Here is a 27068-nt window from a genome sequence, read left to right as displayed (position 1 = left end):
CACGCTTGGGAACAATTGCGGTCGTCGGTCACTTGTGCTACCCTTTTTCCGTTGCAGCTATGCTTCTGTTGTTTCCATGCCAGGAGAGTAGAGCGCTGAAGCACGGCAATCCAGAGCAAAACTGGTGCGAAACACCGAGAACCGGAAGAGCGAAGAGCCATGGGAAAACCGGAAAAACCACGTGTGCACCTCGGATGGATAGCGGTCATACCCTTTGGAACGGACGGTAGCTAGCGCCACCTGCCGAATTCGTCCGAATTAACTGTAGCGCGCCACATTCCCTCCGAATCAATGAGCGTTTGGTGCCATTGACTAATACACACGTTTGACGGGACCGGATCGGCAGTTCAAATTATCCGAATTTCTGAATTATCGGGGGTTAAATTAACGAGGTTTTACTGTATCTGCAAGTTTGAATTAACGAGATTCGACTGTACTTACCGGATCAATTATCCGGAAATAAATATCCAGATAATCTATCTGGAGATAGTAATCCGGATATCCTATCTGGATATCTATTAGGATAATGTACTATCTGGATAGAATACTATCTATAGATTACTATCCATAGTATAGTAATCTGCTAATATCCAGCCTTTCTGTTTATTAAAACTGCTTGTAGCCAGTCTTGTGTCTTGGCTCCCTTCTTGTTCTCGGCACAGCTCGGTTTTGTTGTCGAAGCTGACCTTGGAGCCCACGAGATGGTGTATAGCTCTTGCCCAGCTTATATCTATAGTCGATTGCAGGCTTAAAGTGGCGGGACAAGCTCTGCCCACAAAGCCTTCCAGTCTTTCCACTTTACCAAAGCAAATGCTGGCAAAGAGTAACCTTGCCACGAACCAGCAACAGCGTGTTCTCTTTCTGGCATCCCTTGCAGCCCAAGAACAATCCAGATCACCTCCAGACGTTCCTGGGTGTCGGGCTTGCCCTCGTGGACAGCGGGATCTGCTGGTGGATATCCTTTGTGGGACGACCTTTCTGGGGGCCGCATGGTGTCGTCGGTTGCATTGATTTAGTAGTACGACGGGTGTGAACTCAATCTGATGGTGTAAGTGTTTCACGTGATCGCTCAAGGACGCGCATCGAGACGATTTTTAAACTTGGGCTGAATCGTGCTCATGACAGACCTTTGGTGTTGTGTAAGTGTAGAATGCACATTAGTATTTAGTTCCATTCCCTCGTTTCCATGGGGTAGAAAGAAATAGATTTCGTGCATTCATTTTCTATTTGGCTCAATAGGGGGTCTAACTCTCGTCTGTGTACGCGATGGGTGCCATGAAGGTACGTACAAGGTGCACCTTTTTATCTTTTTTTATCGAGTCAAAAATTATTTTGTCATTTGTCGATTCAGCAGGTGTAAAAAGGATTTGAGGAACAGTCACTCCTAGGGCCATGGAATGCCTCTTTTGAGCTCCCAGAAGTGCTTCTGGATGTTATTAAATCTTGAGAGTCCCAAGATTGAAGAAGGGAAACCGAATGTAGGCAGTTTGAAGCACCCAAACGCACAAAATTCCGATTTCTCCAGTCTCTACTTCTGAGCCGGTTTTCTCGAAACGATGGTAAACCCATTTTGGTAAACCACGGTGCCTAGGAAGGAAAAAGTACCTAGGTACTGTAATGAACAGCTGGATAAAGAACAACAATAGTTATTTTTGATTGGGCAGTAAGATGCGCCATCTATCGGTGAAACAAGCTAGTCATTTTGTTTATCCTCTTTTTCCGCTGGGTGTTATCGATCCAGTATGGTATTTTAAGTCAAAATATAGTAATGTTGTACTTGAAGACCAATTTATTTGCTTCAGATGGTACGAAGAAATTTTAGCTACTATGCTAGAGTTGTCTGACGAATATTCGAAAATGTAAGAAACACTTCCTTCAATATGTTTCGCCATAAACAACGCATAACTTTCCCGTGTCCCTTCCAGTCTGGCAACGCCGGTGCTGTAGTCTCGTTTTCGTTCCTTGCGACGCACGTTTTTGCGATTCCTGCTGATCTCAACTGTTTGCCCCCATTTCCTTTTGCCCAACCGATCCACCGGTGACGAGGAGCTAAGCTTCTCGTCACCGTTGAATTGCTGGCCATTGGGGATATGTAGAAACCTCGATGCTGTCGGCATACTGTCGGCGCACTGCGAACAGAAAAAACAGTACAATGTCCCAGCTGTTCACCCGGAACGAAGACTTTATAGAAAATAACCCCCTTTCTTCGCGAAGTAGCCGCTGCTCACGAGTTGGCGTGCATAGTGTAACACATTAAACAAGTTAGTATAAATATATACCAACACTTGTTCGCAAAACATTTTTTTACTCACCTTAAAAACACTTGCAAGGCTTATGTACCGTCATATGTCTTGGACCCCGGACTGCTGAAGAGTGTTGCGTTCGCGGAATGCTGCCGTCGGTTAGTTTAGTAGTCCCTTTGAACTACCGCTTTGCTTTACGTGCTAATAGGTTGATGGTGCGTCATTAATATAACAGCCGGATCGAAATGAATGTTCAGCAGAACCAAGAAGAACTATTAGCCCTAATTAAACAACGTCGCGGCCATTTTGCTTGTAGGTACTGCTCCTCCCTCCGCGCCCCTGCTCTCCCAGTCACGTGACCTAGAATTCCCCCTTCTAGGGACAATAGTTAACTTTAACCCACGGTCCGCTTTCGAGAAAACGGGCCCTGGTGCTTAAACAATGCACTTCCATCCCTTGCCTTCAGCAGTTTTTTTTTTTTTTTTTTAATTGAAATTACTTCAGTTTACCCATTGCTTTTTCTGGGTGATGAATCTTTTGTACTTCATTGTCAAAACTAAGTTTTTAAAGTGCAGCAATCTTTTACACCAAATTTGAATTTCAACTTGCATTTTCATTGCCATCATGCTCACTTGAAAGCATGGGCGCCGACTATAGGGGGTGAGAGCTCTGTGGCCATCTGGTGAGAGCTTGCATCCATTTGCTCACAGTTTTAATTTGACTATTTACTATTGGTCTTTCTCTGTATTTTAATGCGACAGCATTTCCCCCCTCAATTTCGTGGGACTTTCTGGCCTTCTAATGTGCAGTAGGTATGCACAGTAGACCATTTCAGCTCACTGTGAGTGAGCTGAAATGGTCTATTGTGCTGCGCGTAAGCGGAGCGGCTGTGTGCACTCTTTCACATTCGAACCCTCTTTGAAGGACATGACGACCTTGACCTCGTTGTAGAGGTCATCCCAGAGGGCCTCGAGATTGCCCTAGAGGTTGTCCCAGACATCGTCTTTGGGGTCATCATAGAGGTCGTTCTAGATGTCGTCTTCGAAGTCGTCCTCTAGGACATCGTTCTTGAGGTCGTCCTTGAGGCTGGCCTACAGGTTGTCCTAGAGGTCTCCTAGACATTGTCCTTGAGCTCATCCTAGACGTCATTCTTTTTTTTCATCCCCTAGGACGTCGTCTGTGACCTCGAATCAAAAGGAGGTGAACATGACGAATGCTAGCGCAATTCATAGACAACCAACAATAGTGGTTTCTGCAGCAAATTTTTACGTTAGGTTGTTTTGTTTCTGGCACCTATATTACACTCGTGCTGCCATGCCCAATTAACACCTCATTTTGTTTATTTTTGCCTTAAGCATATGGGGTTGAGCTTCTTGTCTTCGACGCGCAGAGTTAAAAAGTTGCCGTGTTGCGACCTTCAGAACGCAAAAGGATACCCTGAACACTCGGACGAAGTTTGGCGCGTTTTTCGAGGAACATTGCACTGTTCTTCTTGACTGCCAACCCACATCTTCAGCAGTCTAAGCCAGACGACACGAACGCTGCGCCTACGGCGCAATGTAGTCAAGCTGTCGCTCTACAGGCACTTCACCAACACGCTCATCTTTGCTGTGCTGGGTGAGTCGTTCAGGGTGATCGAGGCGCAGTGTCCATGTGAGAATCGCTCCTTTGCTTCTTGCAGCATCCATTGTGTTCATGGTCTGGGTGACGTTCGACCATCGTACCGTGGAGTGCCTCACGGCGAGTATTGTTTATTCGTTTGAAGCGTCTGCCGCCGTCAATGACAAGGTTTCGACGATCTGAAATTTTCTGGTTCTGTCATATCTAATTATTGGCGACATTGCTAAATGTGGTAACGTTAGGTGACTTTTGTAAAAACTTTAAAAAAATCTTTGCTCCCTCCAGGAATCTGGGGTCAACAAGCTTATGGCAGAAGCCACAAAGCATGTTGCTCGGCGATAAACGTTGTAAAGTTAACAAACAATAACTTTACAATGAACGGTATAGGAACAGGGCAGATTATGATATGCTCTCCTGTAGCCTACGACCAACAAATTTCCAAAAATCTCCCACACAATGTTCTTTATATAGCAAACTATTTGGTCGGGTAATGGCCATTTCAAATCCGCTTGCTGCGAAAGCACACGCCTTGCGTGCTACGTGGATGTCGACCGCACAAAAACGGCTTTACCCTGATTGCTCCAAAAGTCTGCAAACTTCGCCATGACAAGTTACATTGCTTCCAGAAAAGCCAAATGCAAAAGATGTTGTCAGTTGCCGCAACCTTAAAGGGATGCATAACTCACGAATTCCTCTTTTTGTTAAGTGCCTAAATAGGACATGTGTCACAAAAGAACCTTTCCTCGAAAAAAAATGACCGCATCTCCACGTAGTGAATGATGTTGATTGGGGCGAAGCTCTGGTGGTGCTGATATCCTGAGCCGCAGCATGCCGAGCTTTTCGTTCGTTTTCATCCATGTCAGAAAGAGAATGTGTGGTATGGAATGTGGTTATATACTCATTTGAGCATTTGACCGCAGCGCCCTCTCGTCTATAAACGTTGAGCCAATGCATGCAAAGTTTAATGCGATTATATACGCATTTGACCGCAGCGCCCTCTCCTGTATAGACGTTGAGCGGCTACAAGAGCTGGAGATGACATCCCCAGCTCTTGAGTTACTACCACATCTCGGAGCCCCCTACTCGTCCCGCAGTTGTGGCCGAGTGGTTAAGGTGATGGATTAGAAATCCATTGGGGTCTTCCCACACAGCTTCGAATCCTGTCGACTGCGCAAACACTTTTACTTTTTTTAAGAAGACAGATGGGATGGCAATCGATGTGAGCACGGACGCCGGACAAGGCTAGACCCTAAGGAGCTTCGCCCCTAAAACTCGTTTTGGGACAGATCTTGAGGGAAAAACAAGTCGTCTCAAAATAGAGGCACGAAATAGGAGCACGTCGCAACACTAACAAGTCTCGCTGTCTAAACGTTAGGTGCTGAAAATTTAAACATTCTTTTTATGGGGATGAAATTTAATATTCTATGTACTAAGCACTTAAACAAAGAAAATTGCCCCTTTCCCTCACCATTGTCGCAAAGGTAACACAGAATGTATTTAAAGCCGAGTTAGGTGCTCGGTGCTGCATCACATTCTTAGACATTTTAATGTACATAAAGAGGTGCCAAAACATCATTTGCAAGGTCTGCACCTAGGATATAGTTGTTTTCGAGCCCTTTAGTGTGCAAGAGCACTGGCGCGGCGCATTGTAAAAGTCGCCCCTTTGCAGCACTAGAGTGACAAATGGCCAATTCGTCTGGGCCCGCATCACACCGGTGCAGTGTGGTTCGTGGTACACGGAAGGCTAGAGGGGAGCTTCCTTCTCTCCCCGCCAGTCTTTCGTGTACTAAAGTGGAAAGAGTTTACTGCACTGGACGGGTGCAATGTGTTTCAGGCGAATAGGCCAAAAGATAGTGGTAACTTAGAATGTGATGTATTAGCGTGGAGAAACTCTGTATGTATGTGGAACAGCCCTGTGTCTTTCAAAGTAAGTGCACGAGCGCTCCGTGGAAGTCTCGGGTACGCCATCTTCACCGATTGCGGTGTAAATGTGATTTTCTCGAAGCCTGTTGGAGTGAGAGACTCAGTAGGTGGAGTGTGCGGAAAACTGAACAGTTGGAACGGGACAGCGCCGAGCAGAATCCTGGGACTAGGTCGCGGCAAGAGAGAACCAAACACTTGGAAATACAGTGTAGACCGCATATAACGTATGTCGCGGGAGTCGCGAAAATCCGCACTATAAGCGGTACCGCGCTATAACCAAAACATCAATTTTTCAGGCCAAAATACATGTCATGAGACAACTTACCTTTATAAAAGAATTTTATTTTATGTTTGATGAAAAATAAAGCTTAGTTTGAGGAAAGTCTTTATTTCACCAGACTAGTACAGTTCTGTCTCAGTTTTGAAAGAAATGAGCGGCTTTTGCCTGGCGCAACCTTTTAACGGCGTCGCGGGTTGCGGACGAACGTTGCGAGCGTTCAGGATTGCTAACACTAATCACTTTTCACCGGTGATGAAAACTCATGAAAATTCGCATCCTTCATACGGTACGCGCCAGTAATACCTTCAACTTGAGCACATGCATGAAATGCGCCAAATAAGAAATCCGGGCGATGTTCGAGGACACAAATGCTTAGAAATCGCCACTGTAGTCGAAGTAACCAAACACGACGACAAGTGTCTTGTCTTGAGAGCGCCGCCACGACATCGCCGCACGAGTTGGTGGATCTTCCCTTCTAGTATGTGCTGGGTTATCATAGTGACACACAACGAAAATTCACAGTCAAGGATAGTGCTTTTACGCGGAACGATGAGCTTCCACCACGCCGCCTACGACGACGATCACAACCGACGCCATGTTTGCGGATAGAAGCAGCCGGCCCGCGACCGGCATGCAACACGCGCGAACACTTCTCCTCGACTTGCAATTGGTTTGTCGTTGCGGTTGTTTTCCAACGCAGCGGAGAGACGCATGCACATGAACGACACGTGCGTGCATCCCTCCGTCGCTATGGCAACTGAAGCCTCTCTCTTCGCTTCTCCCCGTTACTTCGAGCAACCTCTTTGCTGCGCGAGTGCCGGTTGCAACTAGCGCCGTCAGCTCCGGTCGTCGGCGCGGTTGGCGGGTTGTTCCAGAAACCGCACTATAACCGGTATTTCTCTTCACGCGCCTGCATTTTAAGCGGTATGGAGTTCTATGGGAGGCGAACCGGTGGTTTAAAAAAGTTGCGTGATACCCGGTCATGCACTATAAGCGGTTACGTTGTAAGTGGTCTATACTATACTTGAACTCGTCGTGGCAAAGAAGTCTGCTTTTGGTCTTTCTCTGCTTTTCTGTCGCTCTTGCGCCCTTCCTCCGGGGAAGCCTGGAGCACACTCGCTTGACGGAGCAGAGTGCCGCCATACGTTTGAACACGCTATGCCTTACCTTCGCCGGGAGCAGCACGGAGGCACTAAAAGTTTGGCTGGCACCAACATCCAACCGGCGAGATCAGCGCTACGTCGGCCGGCAGTTGGCCTGTCGACTTTCATTGCCGGCACCTAACCGAATACAGCTAAATACCAGCCATATAACGCGTACTGCGCCGGAAAAGGAATGAAGTCGATAAGCACTCAAACTACCTCGACTCATCGCGACAAAATGAACAGGCCTAATCTATCGTCAGCTTTCTTTCTCTACTTGTCAGTTGCTCAAGAAGCCCGTAGCTCGCTCTTTTAGCCTCTGCAAGGGGTAGATTGTGGCTCCATACAAATATGACCTGCGGGGAGGGAGTACCTCGGACTTACTCGAGCGGGACGTCCGGCTGGCATTCGTATTGAACCGGCGAAGGTGATGAACGTAGCGTCGGCGTTCGGCTGGCAGTGGGCGTTTTATTTTCTGCTTCACGTGTGCGAAATGGAAATGGTTAAGTGCCAGCCATGTAACGCAGTATATATGTGAAAATGTTTGGGAGAGTTCGACGACTCTTTAATTCGTAGCATCGGTACGGTGCCCAGAACGCTTCTCCGACTCGTGCATTTACCGTATCCAAAACACAGTCCCTTGGTTCTCGCCTGCCGACGTCGCAGGAGCATCGTGCCGTCACTTGTCGCGATCCCAGGGGTGTTGCAGCAGTGGTGGTAGATGTGGCAGATGCCCGATCTGCCGCGGGTCGCTTTCCGGTTCGACGGACCACAAAAGCTTTGATATCCTGAAGTTGGGACGCCGCGACAATAGCAACACTCTCTTTTGAAAAACACGAAAGAATAAAGGAGCGTGGGGACAAGGACGGATGGTACGGTTCTTTTTGTACTGCCCATCTTCGTCCCTACGTTATTTTATTCGTTCATGTTTTTTGTATCTTCTTTCCCAAGACCGACCGGTGGGACCGCGACGTTCGACGGTGTGAAGCTCCGGCTTTTGCGACGTCGTTTGTTACCACTTGGGGACCACTTTAAACTCATGGGTGGAATGCAGGGCGCAAGTTCATCTGCTTCTTGCGCAGGGGTAGCAGCGATTTTGGAACAATGCCGAGCTCCATCTGGTGAAGATTGGAGGGATGTTGGGTAGACCTCACTGCTACCTGCCTCGAGGTCTACCCACCATTCTTTCAATCGCAGCCCGGCGTTCTGGCATCACCGCAACCCCGGGGCAAGAAGAAGACGAACTTGCCCTCCGAATGGGATGCCAGACACTCAGGTTGGAGACAGATTCTGGGCACCGTAGTATCGACGACACAACTGACCGAACCGTGAGCGGTTGTAGACGTTGGAGCGATGCGCAAGGCCCTGCCAAGTGCTTGTCGTTAAATGCGTGCCCTTCTGACCGTCTCCCACCAGGACTGGAAGGAGCTGTGGTTTGACGAGGGCTACTGGCAGCTCCTCTTCTCTGTCGTGCTGCTGGTCATCATGTTCCTGTGGAGGCCCACAAACAACAACCAGAGGTTAGTCTGGCGTTATTTGCCGTCTTTGTTCGCCGTGCCGATCACAACCTCGTACGGTCGGCAGGTACGCCTTCACGCCGCTGCTCGATGCCGCAGATGACGAGTTCGACGAGGACTTCCAGCAGCCGGCAAACGACGCTTTTGGTGAGGCAACCAGTCACTGTCCTCTAGTGCAGTGGTTCTCAAAGGGAGGTCTGCAAAACCCTCGCCTCAACTCTCGACCCACTCCCCTTCTCTCTTCTTAAAAGTTTCTTGTAGCGTGAGCTACACTGGCCGAGGTTGAGCAGTTTTGCGTGACTCCTGGAGGGCCGTGCTGCGCATGCGCAAGCAGTAGTGACGTCACACGGCGCACAGCCGGCGTGCCGGAGCCGTTGCCGTGCCTCGCCGGTCCGCGTATTTCGGAGGAGTGACGTCATAGCCACGGCAGATGCACTGGCGCCGCCTCGTGCCCAGCTGTGCGCCTCCATTGCGCAGTAGCCAAGTCTCACGCTGCACCAGAGCCGCTTGATAGCGCCTCTCATTTTTTTGTTGAATCTGGCTAGATGGCACAAGCTACAGCCCATTATAAAAGGTACAGCCATTGCCATCGATCCATCCATTCAGCCTTTTACTTGATGAAGGATCACTTCTCCTGTCTATGACAGGAAAGGGTGCCCTTTTCATACTTCAATTAGTTTCTTACTTTATAGCCTCCCCCCCCCCCACTTCCCCTTTCCTTCCTGGCATGGGGTCCCCCATCACGTAGGCCGGTCACCAAGGGGCCCCCGGACACCTCCATGCTGAGAACCACTGCACTAGTGCATCCTTGTTCTTGGGGTGAAAGGAATAGTAAAACTGTCACTAGAGTTTAGCCCCGTAAAGCTCGGAATGAATCTTGAATTTGTTCGTTCATTTGTTTATTTTCCGCACGCATGAACAGCGACGCCTTGGCAGTTATGCACAAACAGAGAGATTAAAATTAATCTGAAATTTGAGCTAAAAACAGCAATATTTTTTGCACCAAAAGTATTATAGAAGTGTTGGAGAAGGTATTTCTACAAAAATGAGTTAAGAAGACAAGAAACGAGATTTAACAAAGTGGGACAGTTGGTTTGTTTTATAAGTTGCCCAAATTCGTCATAAACTGTACGACCTACATAATGATCATAAAAAAAAAATTAGAAAAAAAAATGCTTTTGAACATTTCATTGACTTGTACACCCAACAAAGTTACAGACAATGTACCAAAAAATGTGAGGCATATAAAGATTTTTGCCTGCAATTTTTTGCGATAAATGGTAGGAAATTATAGATATTACCAGTGTGTTATTTCATGGTCCTAAAAAGACTGCAGTACCAGTAGTTTCTGCAATTGATGGCATAACTCAATTGATCGATTGTACCAGAGGGAATGAAGATGCGGGGAGGCAAGCCTGGCAGTCTCCCTTCGAAAGACAAGCAGGACAACAACAGTGCGGTGAGTTCTAAAGGACATTCCAGTTCATACCTGCCATAAGTCATAGAGTTTTTGGAGGGGTCTCCGAAAGCAATCCGTGCTTACCTCGCAATTCGTTCACTCACGACCAAAGGAGGACGATCTCAAGTGGGTCGAAGAAACGATACCTTCCTCGTTGAGCGACACGTGAGTATATGGTTTTCCAACAACAAACCAACCGTGCCGGTATTTCTTTTCCGTAAAATTACTTCCATTTCAGGGCACTTCCAAGTCTCATGGATTCGGATGAGGTGAGTTTTTGGCTTCCTGCACTTCAGAGGTTGCCGACACAATGCCAATCACCACGACGCGAATGTTGGCGTTGATCCCGCGTCGAAACCCGCAACTTGGTTGCTGCGACTCAAGAATATTAGAAGGCAGTAGCAACCGATCCGGGATTCAACTCTTTCGCTTAATTAAGCTCTCCCCCGGTGCTAGTATCTTTGGTGAGTGAAGATCAGGTTTGGGGGCTGTCTGGTTTAGAGTTCAATCATTTTTTGCGGGCAGGTAGCATCGGGAAGGGGCTGCATTTTTAAACTATCCCAAGTCGCATTGAGTAGGCTCAGCTGGAAAAAGTCCTTTTTTTTTTTTTTTTTTAAGGTGAAAGCTTATGTCTCATTGTTCAGTCAACCTTCGAAGTCCTTGAGCGAAAATGCGTCGAGACAGACACGAAAGGTACCAAAATCCACGGTTCGCCACTGGACCATGAGATGGTGTTACTCGTGCCAGAATCAGCGGAGTTGCTATATTTCTCCAAAAAGACTTCGCTCTTCCCCCTTGGCTGGTGTCAAACATTGACCATTCGTTCGGTATGTTTGACACGGTACCCCTCAGCCACGAGCGGAGGGTTACCACCACATCCGTAAATCGTGTGTCTGTCTTTAATTTCATCAGTGCTTCGGCTTTCGCCTTCAAGTCGTCTTAGGTATAACATAAGAGACCCTGTGAATTTTTTATCCTTTCGTCCTTTTCACGGACCAACATTCGTTTGTCTTGACCTCACACACAAACAGACCAATCGTTGGAGCTACCGGCCATTACTACACGATGCATTTTTTTTTTGGCACAGTGCCTTGAAACTAAAATTTGTCAAGCAGAGATCTGTATTAGCTACAAGAATTCTAGGGATATGTTCAGTTGTCGCCAGCACGATATAGAGGTTGGTTGCGAAACTGTCACCCATTTGAGACTTACGCGAAAGAATGAACTTGCGAGTTTGGTTTGCAGGAGATCATGACCGTGAGATTCGAGAGGAACAAGATGGAATGAGCGCCGGCTCAAGTTGCGCAAGGGACACCAACTTCCGTCCGGCCAGAGTGTCGAAAGTGTCGAACTGCGCCCGTGAACGTGGCAGAGACCGTTTCAATTCCCAAGAAAGAAAACGCAGAGCTGGATCTCGCTGGAACCCGTCTTTTCTTTTTAAATCATACGTCGTCTCCCCTTGTGTTTGTTTATTTACCGACAGAAGACGATGCAAGTGCACCCATGCCTACCAAGAAACAGTCTTTCACACAAACGGTTTCACGAGCTTCTTATGTGCCAGTCTTGTGTTGTATTTTTTTTGTGCAGCGTTTCCTCATTGATTTTTTGCCCACCTGAAGTTGGTCTGTCTGCGCAGTGAATAGAATGTGCACATCCCAACTCTGTTTGTTTCCTCAACGGTTTGCCTAGTAGCAAATTGCGCAGTGCCGCGGTGACGGTCGAGAATACGGCGACGGAGCATATCGAGAATTCCCGCCGAGTGACGGTGCATTCGCAGAGTTGACGTCGATCCCCGAACACAGGCGATTCTGTTCGGGTTTATTTCTGCGGCTATCGCACTCGACGGCTTCCTACTGGTCAAAGAAGCTTTGTCTGCAGAGCCTGTGGCATGCCTGTTTCGGATGTCTTTTGCAGGAAATGTGTACAAAGTGCTTTAAATTATTTGTAGTGTCTGTAGATACCCAAACAATAAAGTTTAATTTCGGCTTCGACTACTACTGCATCGCATTTTGCTTGCCGTTGCTTTTCAAGCATTCGGAAGAGGCTATGTCATCTTCGTATGCTGTCTGCCTTTTGTTTTTATCTCGACACACGGCTGAGGTTGCTTTTTGCTTTCCACTCGTACAGGGGTGCAAGACAAATTCAACCAAGAACATTTTTTTATGCGAAAGCATTAATGCCTTATTACGCGAAAATCCGGCATCGTTGGCGGCCAAGAGAGTGTGGTCACATTTCTCGGAGAAGTTCCTGTCAACAAAGTAAAATAATGGTAATGAAAAGAAAATTCGGTATATTTCGTTCTGGGTGGGAGTCTAACCTGGGCCTCAGGGTTCAATTCCGGAAGTTGATGAAGTGCGAGAGATAAACACACTTCCCCAACGCCACGGTGGCTCCACGGTTCTGGCTGACTAAAGGTATGCCTATGCTCCGTTTTACAATAACTTTGAGAACTGTGGCAACTAGGGCCACGCGACCCAGTAAGGGCGTCTGAGCGAGGCACGTGATCCTACGACACGGGAGCATATGTGTCGCTACGCCAAATGTAAGGTGCGAGACCCGGAGCAACCGGCTCTCGTCTGCTAGCCAAGAGTCATCCGCTCCGAAACCCACCAACTTCGGATGAACAGCCACCGCAGCATATTTGTCCGCTAGAATAGCGAGCACCTCGGGAACAGTTCATGAGACAACCATACACTCAATTTAGCCGAGAATCTGACAGGTGCTAATGCCAGGGCGCAAAGCGACGTTTTGAGCGTAAACGGCCGATTACGCAGCTGTAATCGCCACCAGCCATGGAGCTACAAGGAGAGAAAAATCTGTAGTGGATACGGATGCAACGTTACTTTCTTGGTTTGTATATAATGAAAACAAGTTTGTGATTATTTATTCTTCATTTGTTAAAGATTGAAGCGCGCGAGGTCAATCGCCTTCAACAGAAAAAGAAGCCTAGAGCTACATCTTGTCATACAGCGCTGTTGCTGTAGCAGTAACTAGGTCCCCGTGGCCTCGACCATGGAGTGTTATCACGTGCCTCTCTCCAACGCTCTTACTGGGTCACGGGGGCCGCAGCCTCCACGGTTCGCCAAGTTCTTGTGAAACGGAGTATAGTGCTTGCATCATTGCACATATCGTGTCTGACTAAAGCTGACTAAAGCTGTGGCCAGTGCATGCGTCATCGGGCACATGACTGCGCAGCCAATGGGGAGGGGGTGGCGCCACGTCATAATTATGAAAACATTTCACCAAAGGGACTATAATGCTTCCGCATTCCCATACATAAGCAATCTTAAGTTTTTTTTTTTTTACTTTGACAGTTTTTACAATGCCGGGTGTTGCCATTTTGGCAAGAAACAATACAAAGAAACATTTCCCAAGGCCGGAAAAGTACAACATTATGTAGCAATGTAACATTAATGAAACGGGACAAAGGACAGGCGCCTACAACTCAACAAGCATAAATGTGTAGTAGGTATTTATAAGGCCTCTTCGCCAGGGCTGGCCCCACATCACCAAGCACCTTGGGCAAACTCCGGCCGTGGTGCCCCCTTCCCTTTCAGAGCGCGGCTCTTAGGCGCCCGTTTCCGGCTAGAGCGGCGTTGCCGTCGGCGTAACCGCGCAGTGCGTTATGGGAAACGTCCCATAATGCACCATGGTGACGCGCGCGTTGCAATATAGGATGTTTCCCATAATGCACTGCGCGGGAGGTAGGAGGATGGAGAAGGGAAGAAGGGGAGGAGTAGAAGAGGAGGCAGAAGGAGAGGGTACGGATGAGGGGCATACCGTACCCTTTCCTCCTCAAGAGCTCCACTCTAATTCGGCATTACGGGGAGTTGTAAACGTCTTTTTTTATATGCCCTTATCTACTCAGTACAATATCACGTTAGTAAACGTGTGATTAGTGGCCCAATGCGAGCGTTTCATCAGGCGAGGACAGCATTCCAAAAAAGAACGACGATTTGAGCCATTGCCTCGTGTCGGGCGCTGTGTTCAAATAAATCAAAAAGCTAAAAAAATTAGTCGTTTACAATTCTCTGTAATGCTGAATTAGAACGCAGCTCTTGAGGAGGAGGACAAGAGAGTACGACGGGGGAGGACGTCACATGATGTCCTCCCCCTTCATATGTCACAAGACGTCCTCTCCTTCCCCCCTTTGTAACGTCACGTGTGACATTATTATAGAAAACGTCCCGCTTAATTTAGCGAAAAATTTTCCTGCTAAATTTAGCAGGAAAATTTTATTCCCAGGACGTCACGTGACGTTATGTGGGCATTATCATGGGAAACGTCCCATAATGACGTCGCACATGAAATTGACCTGTGACGACGCACGTAATTTTTCATGTCGCGTCGTGTGTGATGTCTCGTGACTTTTTTTGTGACCCCTCGTGACGTCATGAGAACGTCGTATGACACGGGTATAAGTCGTGCAAAACAGTAGCGCTCAAGATTCGTCCTAACACTGCCGAGTTCCCCCTGTTTTTAGTGTGGTGGGCATCACACCTATGGAATTTCTCACCACACACTCGCAGAAACAGTTGGAAGCAAAATGAAAAAAGGCACACGAAAGACCGAACAAAGATGGACTACATGAGAAAGCACCGACTACCATCCGACATAATAGAAGAGGAAACCAGCAGAGTCTTTGTCCAGTCTTTCGTGCACTGTTTTTTTCTTTTATTACGTTTAGCAATTGCTAACTCGCCCATCTTACAGTAGCTTGAAGCGTTCATGCTACACACTAGTCATTCCCCCAGCACAAACAGTCCCAATCGTGAGGGTCAATTCGCTCTTGAGTGTATTCGCTCAAATCATTTGCCCTCACCTTCAGATGTGAAGTGAGGAAGCTCGTTGGTGCCAAAATTTCACGGGTTTTACAGAAAAACAAGAGGTCAAGTGAAGCGCGCGAGTTCAGTGAGCTTGCGAGTTTGAGCGGGTTAATGAATTTGAGTGAGAGAATGAAGGTGAGTGCACTGTGAGGCAGAGCGAGTGGCAAGTTTGTTCCTAGCTGGATGTTTGAGGCTGATAGAATTGCCATCTCTGAATTTGAGATTGCTGCAAATTTGAACGAGTTCAACTGACATCCGACTCATGGTGTTGACCATTCTCGACTGGTGGCAATAAGAACCGAGATAGGAACTCAGGCACACAAAACAGCTTGGGATTTTTAACATCACTCCGCGCGACATCGTGCCGAGTCTCAGGCTGTTAAAGGCAGAGGCTCCACAGCAGCCATTTATCTTGAACTTGTCCAAGCACGCGACTTTTGGTTTTGACCCAATTTAAACGAAGGTATTGCAATCTTGTCACTTCGTCATATGTGCACACCTTGTAAAAGTCCAATTGTCATAGAAATATAAAACTTGGTCACCAGTTTTTGCCTCCGTCGTTATTTCAACGAGCTAATCTTTTTAAATTTATTTTAAAGAATAGTTTGTTTAACTGCACATGCCTGTATGGTCTCGCATAGATCTAACATTTCGGAGTTGAGGCACATTTAAAGAATTAAAAATCTTCGCAAAAGCTTTACTTTTTCAACTAATTTCAAGCTGAGAAAGAACACAAATATTCACACTTGCGTGGGTGTATGACATAAGGAGTGTGGACAATGAGGAAAAAAGAATCAGATTGAAAAAAAGTGTACATCGCAGTGTCCGTGGAGGGGAGCTGAATCCTGGTCAGGGTTCACGCTTTGATTTCTTGATGCCAGGTATTTTGGCGCGTTGGGGCTGGGTAGTGGACCAGACAGGATGGCTTGAAGTGGCAGACGGGCAATCTTGGAGGCCTGCTGAGCAGGCCTGTATTTGTGGACGACAAACTGAAGGTTCGCCGACCACGCCGTCATTGCAGGACTGGTCCTTGATCACACTGCCTGTTCTGTCACCTTCCTCCTCTTCTTTCTCTGCCACAGGCCACTCATGCCAAATTTCCTCCAAGCACAATGCACACAGTCAAGCAGCCACATCAACATTATTCCCCTTGTCGTCATTGTCTTTAACACCCGTTGAAGTCCAAAATCACTGGACGGTTCACCACAATCATTCCCAACTTAAGGGAGTGACTTCTGTCAAATAACGTCTACTGCATGTAAAAAAAAACTGTCCGCAAATTATATCACAGTTTAGACATTTAACACTCGTTCAAAGTTCCGGTTTCTCCCACACACAAACACATGCAAATTGAATGATTGAACAGCCTCGTCATACGCACATTCAACTCAAAATTTAAAACTGATTCAACTTATTGCACACAATGTATCAAGATAAGAGTCTTATGCAACAGACATATGACTCATATAATCGGCAGCCACATTTTCACAGTCCTCAATGCCTTCGACTGTAAAGTCGAATACATTGAGGTGCTCCACGAGCATCAAGCTCCAACGCAGAGTTTATGTACAATAAAGGCTGATGGTCGCTCTGCAGAATGAATGGTTTTCCAAACAGGTACACGTGAAATTTCTTGATTGCCCATATCAGTGCAAGACCTTCTCGCTCTCTCGTCAGTGGCCAGCTTCACGAGGTAGCAGTTTACGACTTGTGTAATCTACAGGATGGAGTATCCCATTATGCCACTGCACGAGAACAGCAACCACGCTTGTGGATGAAGCATCCGTACTACGCACAAAGGATTCAGAAAAGAGTGGTGCCTTTAAGATGGGTCGACTGGACAGTAGTTCTTTCAATTTCTCAAAAGCACCTTGTTTCATTTTCCCCCAACTCACTTTGTTCAAGGCCCTCTTTAGCAGTTGTAAAATTTCAGGCTATTGCAGCACTTGAATAGGAATGCCAGTGGTGGTCTTCACCCTGCACTTGTCAAGACCTTGGCAGCCCCTTTGCTTTAGAAATATGGTCAGTTTTTGGTGACATCTCTCGAGAAACTGTTCCGACACTACTTTGTCCCGAAGTGCGTAGTAAGTACGCTCCATTTCGGCCATTCCTTGCTAATGGTCACGATACCCCAACAGGCGACCGGTAAACTGTCTGCCTGTCTCTGCCTACTCTGGTCTTGCCTCACTAAACTTGGCGTGGTACCCTTCTGTATATCAAAATCGTTGGAATGTAGTTTGTAGCGGCATCAGCAACCATGCGTCCGGCTATATGCAATGCCTCCCCTAGCTCTCAAGCGTAGGCTGTGGCCACTCTTGGCTCGTTGCCACTCGCTTGATCTGGATGTAGGCGTCAAGCTCGTCACATTTCTCGTTGAAAGCGGGGATGAGCTTGTGTGGGCTCTGGCACCCGGTACCCCTGCACAAAGCCAGCAGGTGTACCCACACCAGACTCGTCGTCGCTCCCACAATTGCAACTGAAACTCCTCTATCGCACGTTTTGCTTCTAGGCACGAGTATGACCATCCATTTCTCTAGCAGCCTCGTGTTCTGCAGTACACCGGTCCCGCTCGTGCGCTCGCTCTACATCCATTCATTGTTTCAGCGCTGCCCCGGACAACCCCGACTCCTTGCCAACGCTCATTAATTTCCCGACATCCATTCTCAGCGGCTGCTCTGACCCGCAAGGTGAAGCTCTTTAGGCTATCAGTTAAAGACCGACGACCAGTTCGCGCTTTCCACTTTTCCTCCGCTTCCTCCTCTCCCCCCTTCTATTCTGTCTGCCGTTGTCTGTTTCCTCCTCCCCATGGTGAGGATCGACCTTCTGCCTTGCAGAATCTCGAGTCTGGTCGTTGGTTTTTACAAGCAAGTCTTTTCACAGACGCCAGAAATGTGGTAAACTGTGCTCATGCTTGCATAGGTGTGCAATGCGAAGAGTATGGACAAAGACAACATTTTTGGGCCAGTTGAAAAATATGTTGAAGCATTAAACAACTAAAAAATAAACAAAGACAAAAAAAAAAAGAAAGATAGAAAAATATAGCACTTGAAGGATAATTAAGGAATTGTACATCACGCTGTCCGTGGAGGGGATCTGAAATCTGGTCAGGGTTGACACTCCAAGGTGCTGATGCCAGGTAGTTCAGCACGTTGGGGCTGGGTAGTGGTCCAGACGGGATGGCTTGACCGGAGTGGCTTGAAATAGCGGACGGGCAGTCTTGGAGGCCTGCTGACCAGGCCCGTATTTGTGGACGACAGACCAAAGGTCCGCCAACCACGCTGTCGTTGCGGGTCGTTTGTTTCTCCATCGGGTCTTGATCGCACTGCCGGTTCTGTTGCCTTCCTTCTCTTCTTTCTCCACCACAGGCCACTTCCACCCGTAATGGACTATACCCTATTTCACCTTACGATGTACTGCAGTAAAGGCTACAAGCGCGAGCTCTTTGCTCTGCGGCAGATTTCGGCGGCACACGCTCTCGTGCATTAACTGCAGCAGCCAACGCTATGAGCTCGCACTCTAGCCTAGTTCAAGCTGTATAAACATACACACACTAGGATTTTTGTAACATTTTTTACTTGTTTCTTTTTTCTTTCCACTGAAGTCCGAAATTATTAGACGGTTCACCAGTCACAAAACGTCACATTATGCACATACCCGCATCTTGAACGAAAAAAATGGGAATGATTGAAATGAAGTGAATGAAAAAATTCAAGCAGTTATTACAGAAAGTAAAAGACAAAGACGAATCTTCGGTCATTTTAAAGTGTAACGACTCGGCATCTCACAAGATTAAACCTTTTCTCGATAACCCAGCGGTCACTTTGGCACAAGTGCCATGTCAGCGCCAATCACATGGCAGGCGGTCACGGCATGCATGTGACATCTGGTGCTCGAATCAGCGAGTTTGATCTTGGCAGAGGTTCTTCTTGAGATGAATATGCAGAATGAGTCGAATTATGTTGTGCAGCACACAAACTGATAACTGATGTCAACAAAAGGGCAGTTTTGCCGAGTTGCTATAACCAAGGAACCTAATCACCGATATCTACGCTCGTCCAGCCGCTTCAGCCGCCCGATGTGAAATGCCGGACCATCATTGACGCAGTCAAGAACCATTTCAACCCCGGACCGTCAGAACTGTACGCAAGGTATGCCTTTTCCAAGCAGAATCGACATGACGGCACTTCGTAAATTGCAGAAAACTCTGGGTTATACGAAAATCAGTTTCCACTTTGCATCGTGCTGCACGACAGTTTAGTTTTTGGAATTGCTGACGGGGTAGTTCGACAGCTTCTACTGGCTGAAAAAAGTTTGACCTTTGAGGCTGCGTATGATTTGGATGTTATGGCAGAAGTCGCAGCTAAACAACAGGAAGACACGAGTAACAAGCAGACCGAAGAAAGTAAAGACAATGCGACCGCTCGAGTCAGCACGTCAAGCAAGGACAGAAGCCAGTCGACAAAGGTAAATGACGCGTCTCGCTGTCATCGCTGCCTTATGACCGAGGTTGGTGCAAGTTCAAGAACGCGACTTGCTTCGGCTGCTCAAAAAGGTGACACATGGCAAGAATATGCAAGACAAAGGGCAACAAAAAATCCAGTCATAGGGTAGAAAACGGTTTGAACCTGAAGCACGCTCTAAGCACGAGCATAAGAAGCTCTTCAACATTTGCATCATTTGCAAACGAGTTCAAGAAATTGAAGGCACATCAAAGAGTCGTCCTCAAGGATCCGGACATGACGCTAGTCACGTGGACCAGAGAAGGCATCAACGTATTGGGGAAAGCCATGGTACCAGTCTAAGTCAAAGGGAAGACCGTATGCGCGAACGAGGGAAGCACACTGATGGGCCGAGATTGGTTTGCGGTACTGGGAATTCAAGTAGTTGGCCTGGACCGAAATGCCAGCACCCAAGAGAGTATTGTTGACAAACTCCCAGACGAGTTCAGGGAGTCTTTTCCAGGGGCTTCAATACCACCAATTAGCATCGGTCTGAAGGAAGGTACACAGCAAAGGTTCCTGAAATGCCGAAGTGTACCTTTCACTATCAAGGATGACTTAGCACAGAACTGCACAAGCTGCAAGATTAAGGCACCTTTGAACCCCCAAGGTAGACCGAGCAGGCCACTCCCATGGTAGTGGTGCGAAAGAAGAATGGATCTTTGCGGATCTGCAGGGAGCACCGAAGTGCAGTCAAACAAGTGCCCTTATCCTTTGCCGACTTACATAGAACTCTTCGCAAGGCTGGGAAATGGTTGAGTGTTCACCCATCTGGATTTAACACGAGCCTACCAACAGCTACAGCTTGATGATGTGGCAGCAGAGCTAGCAAGAATCAATACAGTAAAGGGCCTCTACAAGGTTCGGCGGTTGCCCTATGGCATCTGCGTGGCTCCAGGACTGTTCCCGAGAACCATGGACACGGTGCTGGCTGGCCTCTCGCACATGGCAGTCTACCTAGATGACACCTTGATCACCACCAAGACGACGGAAGAACACTACAAAGTGCTCGCCAAGGTCCCGATGCGGGTTTCGAAGGCAGGACTGCATGCAAACTGCTCCAAATGTGTGTTTTACTCTGACAGTTGAGTTTTTGGTACATCAGATTGACAGCCACGCAAAAGTACAAGCCATCCACCAGGTGCCCACACCTACGTACAAGAACTACAAGCGCATCTATGTATGGTGAATCTTTATAATGGATTCTTAAAAAGACAATCGGAGGTGGCAGAAGTTTTGCACAGGTTGCTAGACAACGGGTCAATGTCAGAGTTGAATCCAAAGCATCAAAACACGATTGATGGCCTTACGCAGTTGACTTCAGATCCTCTGCTGACTCATATCAAGGACATTCCACTTCTGTTGTCGTACGATGCGTCACCGGTGGAAATAGCGGTAGCGTCACCAAATCGAGATAACCAAGGTATGCCTCAGACAGAAAAAACTATGCACACATTGATTGAAAAGCACTGTTTATAGTGTTTGGCGTTCGACATTTTCATCAGTATCTTTGCGGAAGACCCTTCTCAATGGTAATGGACCACAAACCTCTCTTCTATGACCCTGTTCTTTCAGCGTCTTTCCTGTCTTCTGTTTTCTTCAACAGTTTCCTAACGTTGTTCGCTGATTTTAATTATGTGTAACCGGTACCAAATAGCCCAGCTCACCACCCTTCTACACAAACCTCTGCTGGGCATTTTAAAACCCCATAAACAAATTCCTTTCGTGCTCTCGCCACAAATGCTGCGATGAATGCCGATGCTGTCGGCTTACACACGTGTCCTGGAATGCCGACGCACACAGGACCTTGAGAATACAGACTTTCTCAGAAAGCTGCCAGTGTAGACTGTTTGCGTCGTACGGACCACTTGGACTTGTTGCATCAGATAATAGAACGGCTTTTATAAGCCACAAAACGTGGGAGTACCTAAAAATTAACGGCATTCGAAGCATGTATAGTGCGCCCTATCATCCAAAGTCAGAAAATATCTTGTCTATGCCTTTTCCATAAAATCTATCATTCCAACGCTTCACTGAAAAACAAACTATTCATTAGCCCCCCCTTCATTTCTCCCCGCATTGATACCAAACTTTAAGTTGGCATACCTCATTGCGAAACTTCTGCTTACATCAACTCTTTTATCCCTAGAACGTCATCTGAATAGAACCACCTTCCCGCATCATTAGTAACTATTCCATCAATAGATTTATTTAGAAAAAGCTTGTAACTACTCACTTTTGCTAGGATTATGCCATATTAACATTTATAACCAGGTTGCCTTGTTTGAATTTTATGCAGAGCCAATATTTTATGTCCACCCCCTCTGTAATGCCCCTGGGCCCTGAGGGTATTAAAATAAATAAATAGAGTAATGGTAGGGCGGAATGCAAGGTTCGTGAACTCGAGACGGCACTTCAAAACAAGACAAAGTAATAGTGGCTTGAAAAGTGTCCAGGTTATTGTTTAAACGGCATTCAACAACCCACACTGGTACAGGAAAGACACCAGTAGAGCTGATGTTCGGGCGGAAGCTATGCTCTCCGTTGGACAGGGTTCACCCCGACACTCGAGTGAATGCCGGCGGTGCGTTGAGTGAACCAAAGAGGATGTTTGTTTGAGTGGATTTTGTGTATGTGCAGAAGCATGGGGAATAAATGGTTAGCAGCCAGAGTCCTGTCACGCGTGGGACATGTGATGTACAAGGTGCAGTCTTCCGATAATGCAATGCATCGACGTCACGAAAATCACGTCCAGGAGGCATGAGCGACTTCATCCCGTGCCACAAGGCCAGGGCCGAGAGATGTGATGGTTCGGCATCTAACAAGATTAAATTGTTCCTTGATAACCCAGTGATCACTTTGACACGCGCACTATGTGAGCCGCCAAAGACACAGCACACGCTTATGGCGTGCACGCTTAGTAAGCAGCTCGCGAATGAACCAATAATTTTGCCCGCAGCCCGATTTGTCGTCAATCATCACATAAAGCTTCGTGAAACACTGGACCCACCGATAACTTGCAGAAAAGTAAGCAAGTCAAGAACTCCAGCCGGTGACAAGACTAAAAACTATGAGATGATCTTTTAATAAGTGCTTGGTTCCGCTTCACGGCTTGCACTGGTGTCTCACCAGTCATCCTTCTGGTGGCTTCCCGCCGAGAACGTACTATCGCAGACAACACGAGCTAAGACAGTCCTTCGTGCTTCTTTGGTGTACCTGCCAATTTTCGAGAGGGGTTCCATACTTTGGAGTAGTATGGAAATTAACCCCCCTCCTGCAGAAGAAGGCCGGATTACTTTGGAGTATAAAAATAGAGTGATAATAAAGATTGGGGGGCCTGCAGAAGAAGGCCGGATTGTCTGTTTCAGCACATAGCGGGAACATTCTGCAGCACACATTTCACACAACATAATATGTTGTCAAAAACAAGCGGGAACAAGCACTGGTATGATACAATGGCGTCGCACACAAAAGCCACATACAAAATCTTAGTGAGGATCGACTGCGATGAGCGGTAACTCGACGTTCTCCAGCCGCACAGTGCCAGTTTCTAAACTAAACCTCAAAAGTTGTAGCACCGAGGGCAGCCGCACAAGTCTTCCAAGTCGCTGTCGTCGCTGTCGTCCAGAATGATGACCTCCAGCGGCGACAGCTTTGGACGCAGGACAACCGCAACGACCTCAATGTCCGAATCGTTGTCATTGTCGTCGCATCTTTTGGATTGCGGAGATGAGGTGGCAACACCTGCGGCCTTCCTAGAGGGCGACAAGGAACCGCCCGGAGGCAGAATTTCGGGGCACAGGGAACTGCTCACAGGCACAATCTTGGAGCACAGGGAACTGCTCAAAGACATAATCTTCGGGCATGGAGAACCGCTCGAATATGGAATTCCGGGGCATGGGGAACTGCTCAGAGGCAGAATCTTGGTGCACGGAGAACTGCTCTGAGGTGTAATCTTCGGGCATGGAGAACCGCTCATACGTGGAATTTCGGGGCATAGGGAACTGCTCACAGGCACCATCTTGGAGCACAGGGAACTGCTCAAAGGCATAATCTTCGGGCATGGAGAACCGCTCGAACGTGGGATTCCGGGGCATGGGGAACTGCTCAGAGGCAGAATCTTGGCGCACGGAGAACTGCTCGGAGGTGTAATCTTCAGGCATGGAGAACCGCTCAGACGTGGAATTTTGGGGCATAGGGAACTGCTCACAGGCACAATCTTGGAGCACAGGGAACTGCTCAAAGGCGTAATCTTCGGGCATGGAGAACCGCTCGAACGTGGAATTCCGGGGCCTGGGGAACCGCTCAAAGGCAGAATCTTGGGGCATGGAGAACTGCTTGGAGGCAGAATCATGGGGCACGGAGAACTGCTCAGAGGTGGAATCCCGGAGCAGGGGGTGGCAGCGGCCGGCAACACTTCCATCTTCTCAGAGAATGGCGGCTCGGTTTCCTTCGCCTTTTTAATTGGGGGTTCCAACGACGTCGACTCCGCGGCACCTTTCCTCTTGAGAGGGCTGTTGGGTGGTATCACAGCCGCTGTGCCTGGTCCTATAAAGAGCATGAGGTGCGGTTTAACAGGAACGTGACGTCGGCGCTTCTCTGCATCTTACTCGGACACAGCCGCGATGGACGCTGAACTTTACTGCTTAGGTTACTGCCCTAAATGGCCACTTCCTCCCACACCATACTCCTCTTCACTTTACGACGGACTTACGAAAAAGGCCAAACTTACACAGTTGGCAAATGCCTCTCATTCGACGGATGATCGGGGGTCGATGTTGGTGGTTTAGTGGCTGTTGCAATTCCTATCTTGATGAGTCAGTCAAGTTTGTTGCGTAAATGTTTGAATAACGGGAAGTTAGGCTCAATACCCGTTGTGCGATTTTACTTGCTATTTCGAAGTTACGACGTTGCCCGTGTGGCAAATAAAGTCTGGGGGAAACTGCGGCACTCGACGTCGCAGCCGCGAATTCGCAAGCAAAGTCGCACCGTGGGAATAGCGCATTCTCGGTTTATAAGTCAAAATAATTTGTTAGTGTGCAATCTTGTATCTAGATGATGCTACACAACAACGAAGCTACGCTACTTTACGATGACGCTACGCTACTTTATTCTGCGTACAGGCTTTGTATGCAGCAACATACCGTAAAACATTGAACAAGTGGCCACTCAAAATTTAGAGATAATCGCGAAAAAATGAAGGGTGCGCGCTTGTCCGGTCATCAATTTTACATATCAATCTATTGAGCATATTTTATCAGATCTTAGAAATTTTTGGGATGGGCGTTTAATGTGGAACGGGTGCATGCGCAGTATTCTACGGTAGTCACGTAGCGCCATCTAGACACTAGGTTTCACACTAACAAATTATTTGGATCTGAAAATATACGGCACGGCATAGCCTCTGCAGTGGTATTTTTGTTCTCCACGCGTGCCTCGAGAGCTGCAATTACATAAAATCGATAACTTTTCACCTAAAAAATTTGTATTTCCGCTCGTTTTAGCTTTGCGGGGCCGAACAACTGCCTGATCAAACAGGAATTTGTTGTAGTAGTCGGAGAAACACATTTAACACATAAAAGATTGGCCGCAACTTTATTTTACTTCGTTTAAAAGGATGTTTTCGTAGTAGAGGCATTCGTTATAAAGGCATTTGACTGCAGAAGTCTACGAGAAAAAACGTGCAGTAATTTCAAGTTTTTCCTATGTGTCTGGTTAATGCGAAAGATATTTTTGTGCACTCAAGAGTTTGAGCAATTCTCAAAGCATGAAAGAGCCTCCTGATTATGCTGACCGAGATGAAACTGCAGAAATGCACACTTTATCACTTGTATATACTGTTTGAACAGTCTGGAGAAAAGCAAACAAGCGCGCTGCGGGAGGCATACGGCTAAGCTGCCTAAGTCGCTAAGTCATCTAAGCGGCCAAACAGAGCCACGCACGGCAGCAAGCATGTGAATTATGCCGCTGTCTCTAAGAAAGTTACGGAAGTAATCAACAGCATGAATGTGTGGTGCGCACTGCCAACAAGGGTAGGCTTAAGAAGTTACCTCCCCCTTGGAGATGTTTAGTCTACCCATTATATTGATATCAACAAACATACTGCTTTCTGTCGTTCGCTTTCGTAGAAACTGTGCCAGGGTATGTAGAAGTCTTTTTCTTCGGTGAAGAAAGCACCCCCAAGGTTTACAATTTGCAAGAGCAGTTAGCGTATTTACTCGAATCTAACGCGCCCTCGATTGTAATGCGCACCCATTTTTCGAGGTCCGAAAAAAAACAAAAAAATGCGATGACCTTGATTGTTATGCGCACCAGATTTTGTAGGTTGGATACAGAAGTGAAACTTTTTTTCACTTGGAACAACGAAGGTTTATTCCAAATGCTTCAATCTTGCGATGAAATGATTGGCGCTGTCTCTCGCCGACAAGGTCGTCATCACAACGATGGTCCGGTGCAGCGCCCGTGGGGCGGTATGCATCACTCGTCATCGTTGTCGGACGACTCCTTATCGCTGTCAGCGGCCCAAAGCATTGCATCTTCGGTGCCGCGCGTAATGGAGCAGCCATTTTGAAATGTCGATGCCGATACGGTAGCGCAGTTTTGGGACGCACTCGATTCTAGCGCAAACGCGATTTTCGGACCTATTTCCGCGGAAAAAAGGTGCGCGTTAGATTCAAGTAAACACGGTACTGTGGCACGTCTCCAACGGCAGAGGCAATAAAAAAGTCCAAGGACACCAAAGCACTTCTATGTGTTGCGAATGTGAAAGCATGAATGTCATTCTTCCACTCCCTTAGTTCGTTGCAGCGTATGCAGCATAAAGGCATGGACTGTCATGTTTCGTCGACGGACGACCGAGCGCGTGCTTTCATGAAGTGGCCGTGCTGAGCTCAGCCGTGCGGCCTCTCTGCAGACTGCCCGGACAGACTCTGGCTCTGCCGCCACCGTTCCCTCCTCTTACCAGCGGGTGCGCCGCTGCATGCGCTGCGCCGCCATGGAGGGCTTCTCTGGTGGCTTTTTTTAGAGGCGAAGCTCCTCAGGGTCTAGCCTTGTCCGTTTAGCGTCCGTCATCACATCAATCTTGCTGGTGCTCGTGCTCATGAGCTCACATGCTCGTGTAGGGCAAAAAAAAAAAAAATAAATAAAAAATGATGAAAAAAGAAAAAATGTTTGCGCAGTCGACAGGATTCGAACCTGTGCGGGGAGACCCCAATGGATTTCTAGTCCATCGCCTTAACCACTCGGCCACGACTGCGGGACAAGTAGGGGGCTCCGAGATGTGGTAGTAACTCAAGAGCTGGGTATGCCATGGATGAAACATTGCATGTAGCCGCTCAAATGTCTATACAGGAGAGGGCGCTGCGGTCAAATGCGTATATAATCGCGTTAAACTTTCTATGCATTGGCTCAACGTCTATAGACTAGAGGGTGCTGCGGTCAAATGCTCAAATGCGTATATAATCACGTTCCATACCACACATTCTCTTTTTGACATGGATGAAAACAAACGAAAGGCTCGGCATGCTGCGGCTCAGCACCTACGCAGACAAGCACCATCA

At 47.5% G+C, this 27068-nt stretch overlaps 2 protein-coding genes and 1 non-coding gene across 5 annotated transcripts in view; 1 reads left to right on the top strand and 2 right to left on the bottom strand.

Moving 5' to 3' along the window:
* The window catches only part of LOC8052250 (transmembrane protein 87A), a 33284-nt gene extending 21109 nt beyond the window's left edge, over positions 1-12175 (top strand). The window contains exons 15-23 of the mRNA XM_042288567.1: positions 878-955; positions 3752-3860; positions 3925-3983; positions 8625-8728; positions 8793-8872; positions 10114-10184; positions 10297-10349; positions 10423-10453; positions 11430-12175. Coding sequence (XP_042144501.1) covers positions 878-955; positions 3752-3860; positions 3925-3983; positions 8625-8728; positions 8793-8872; positions 10114-10184; positions 10297-10349; positions 10423-10453; positions 11430-11471 — 627 coding nt within the window. The 3' untranslated portion in view covers positions 11472-12175. The remainder of the gene's footprint in view (positions 1-877; positions 956-3751; positions 3861-3924; positions 3984-8624; positions 8729-8792; positions 8873-10113; positions 10185-10296; positions 10350-10422; positions 10454-11429) is intronic.
* A 10396-nt stretch (positions 12176-22571) lies between these two features.
* The window catches only part of LOC8052255 (PHD finger protein 7), a 74964-nt gene continuing 70467 nt past the window's right edge, over positions 22572-27068 (bottom strand). For all 3 annotated transcript variants that reach the window (XM_029991666.3, XM_042288471.1, XM_029991664.2), the window contains one exon: positions 22572-24057. In XM_029991666.3, the coding sequence (XP_029847526.2) occupies positions 23072-24057 (986 nt within the window). In that variant the 3' untranslated portion in view covers positions 22572-23071. The remainder of the gene's footprint in view (positions 24058-27068) is intronic.
* On the bottom strand, positions 26683-26764 carry Trnas-aga. Its single transcript has one exon. It is a non-coding gene; the product is annotated as a tRNA-Ser (tRNA).

The sequence above is a fragment of the Ixodes scapularis genome, unplaced genomic scaffold (assembly GCF_016920785.2).
Source record: "Ixodes scapularis isolate PalLabHiFi unplaced genomic scaffold, ASM1692078v2 PGA_scaffold10__122_contigs__length_95168666, whole genome shotgun sequence".
Taxonomy (NCBI): Eukaryota; Metazoa; Arthropoda; class Arachnida; order Ixodida; family Ixodidae; genus Ixodes; species Ixodes scapularis.
Note: the sequence above shows the minus strand (reverse complement) of the source record. Positions and strands in the feature narration are given on the sequence as shown.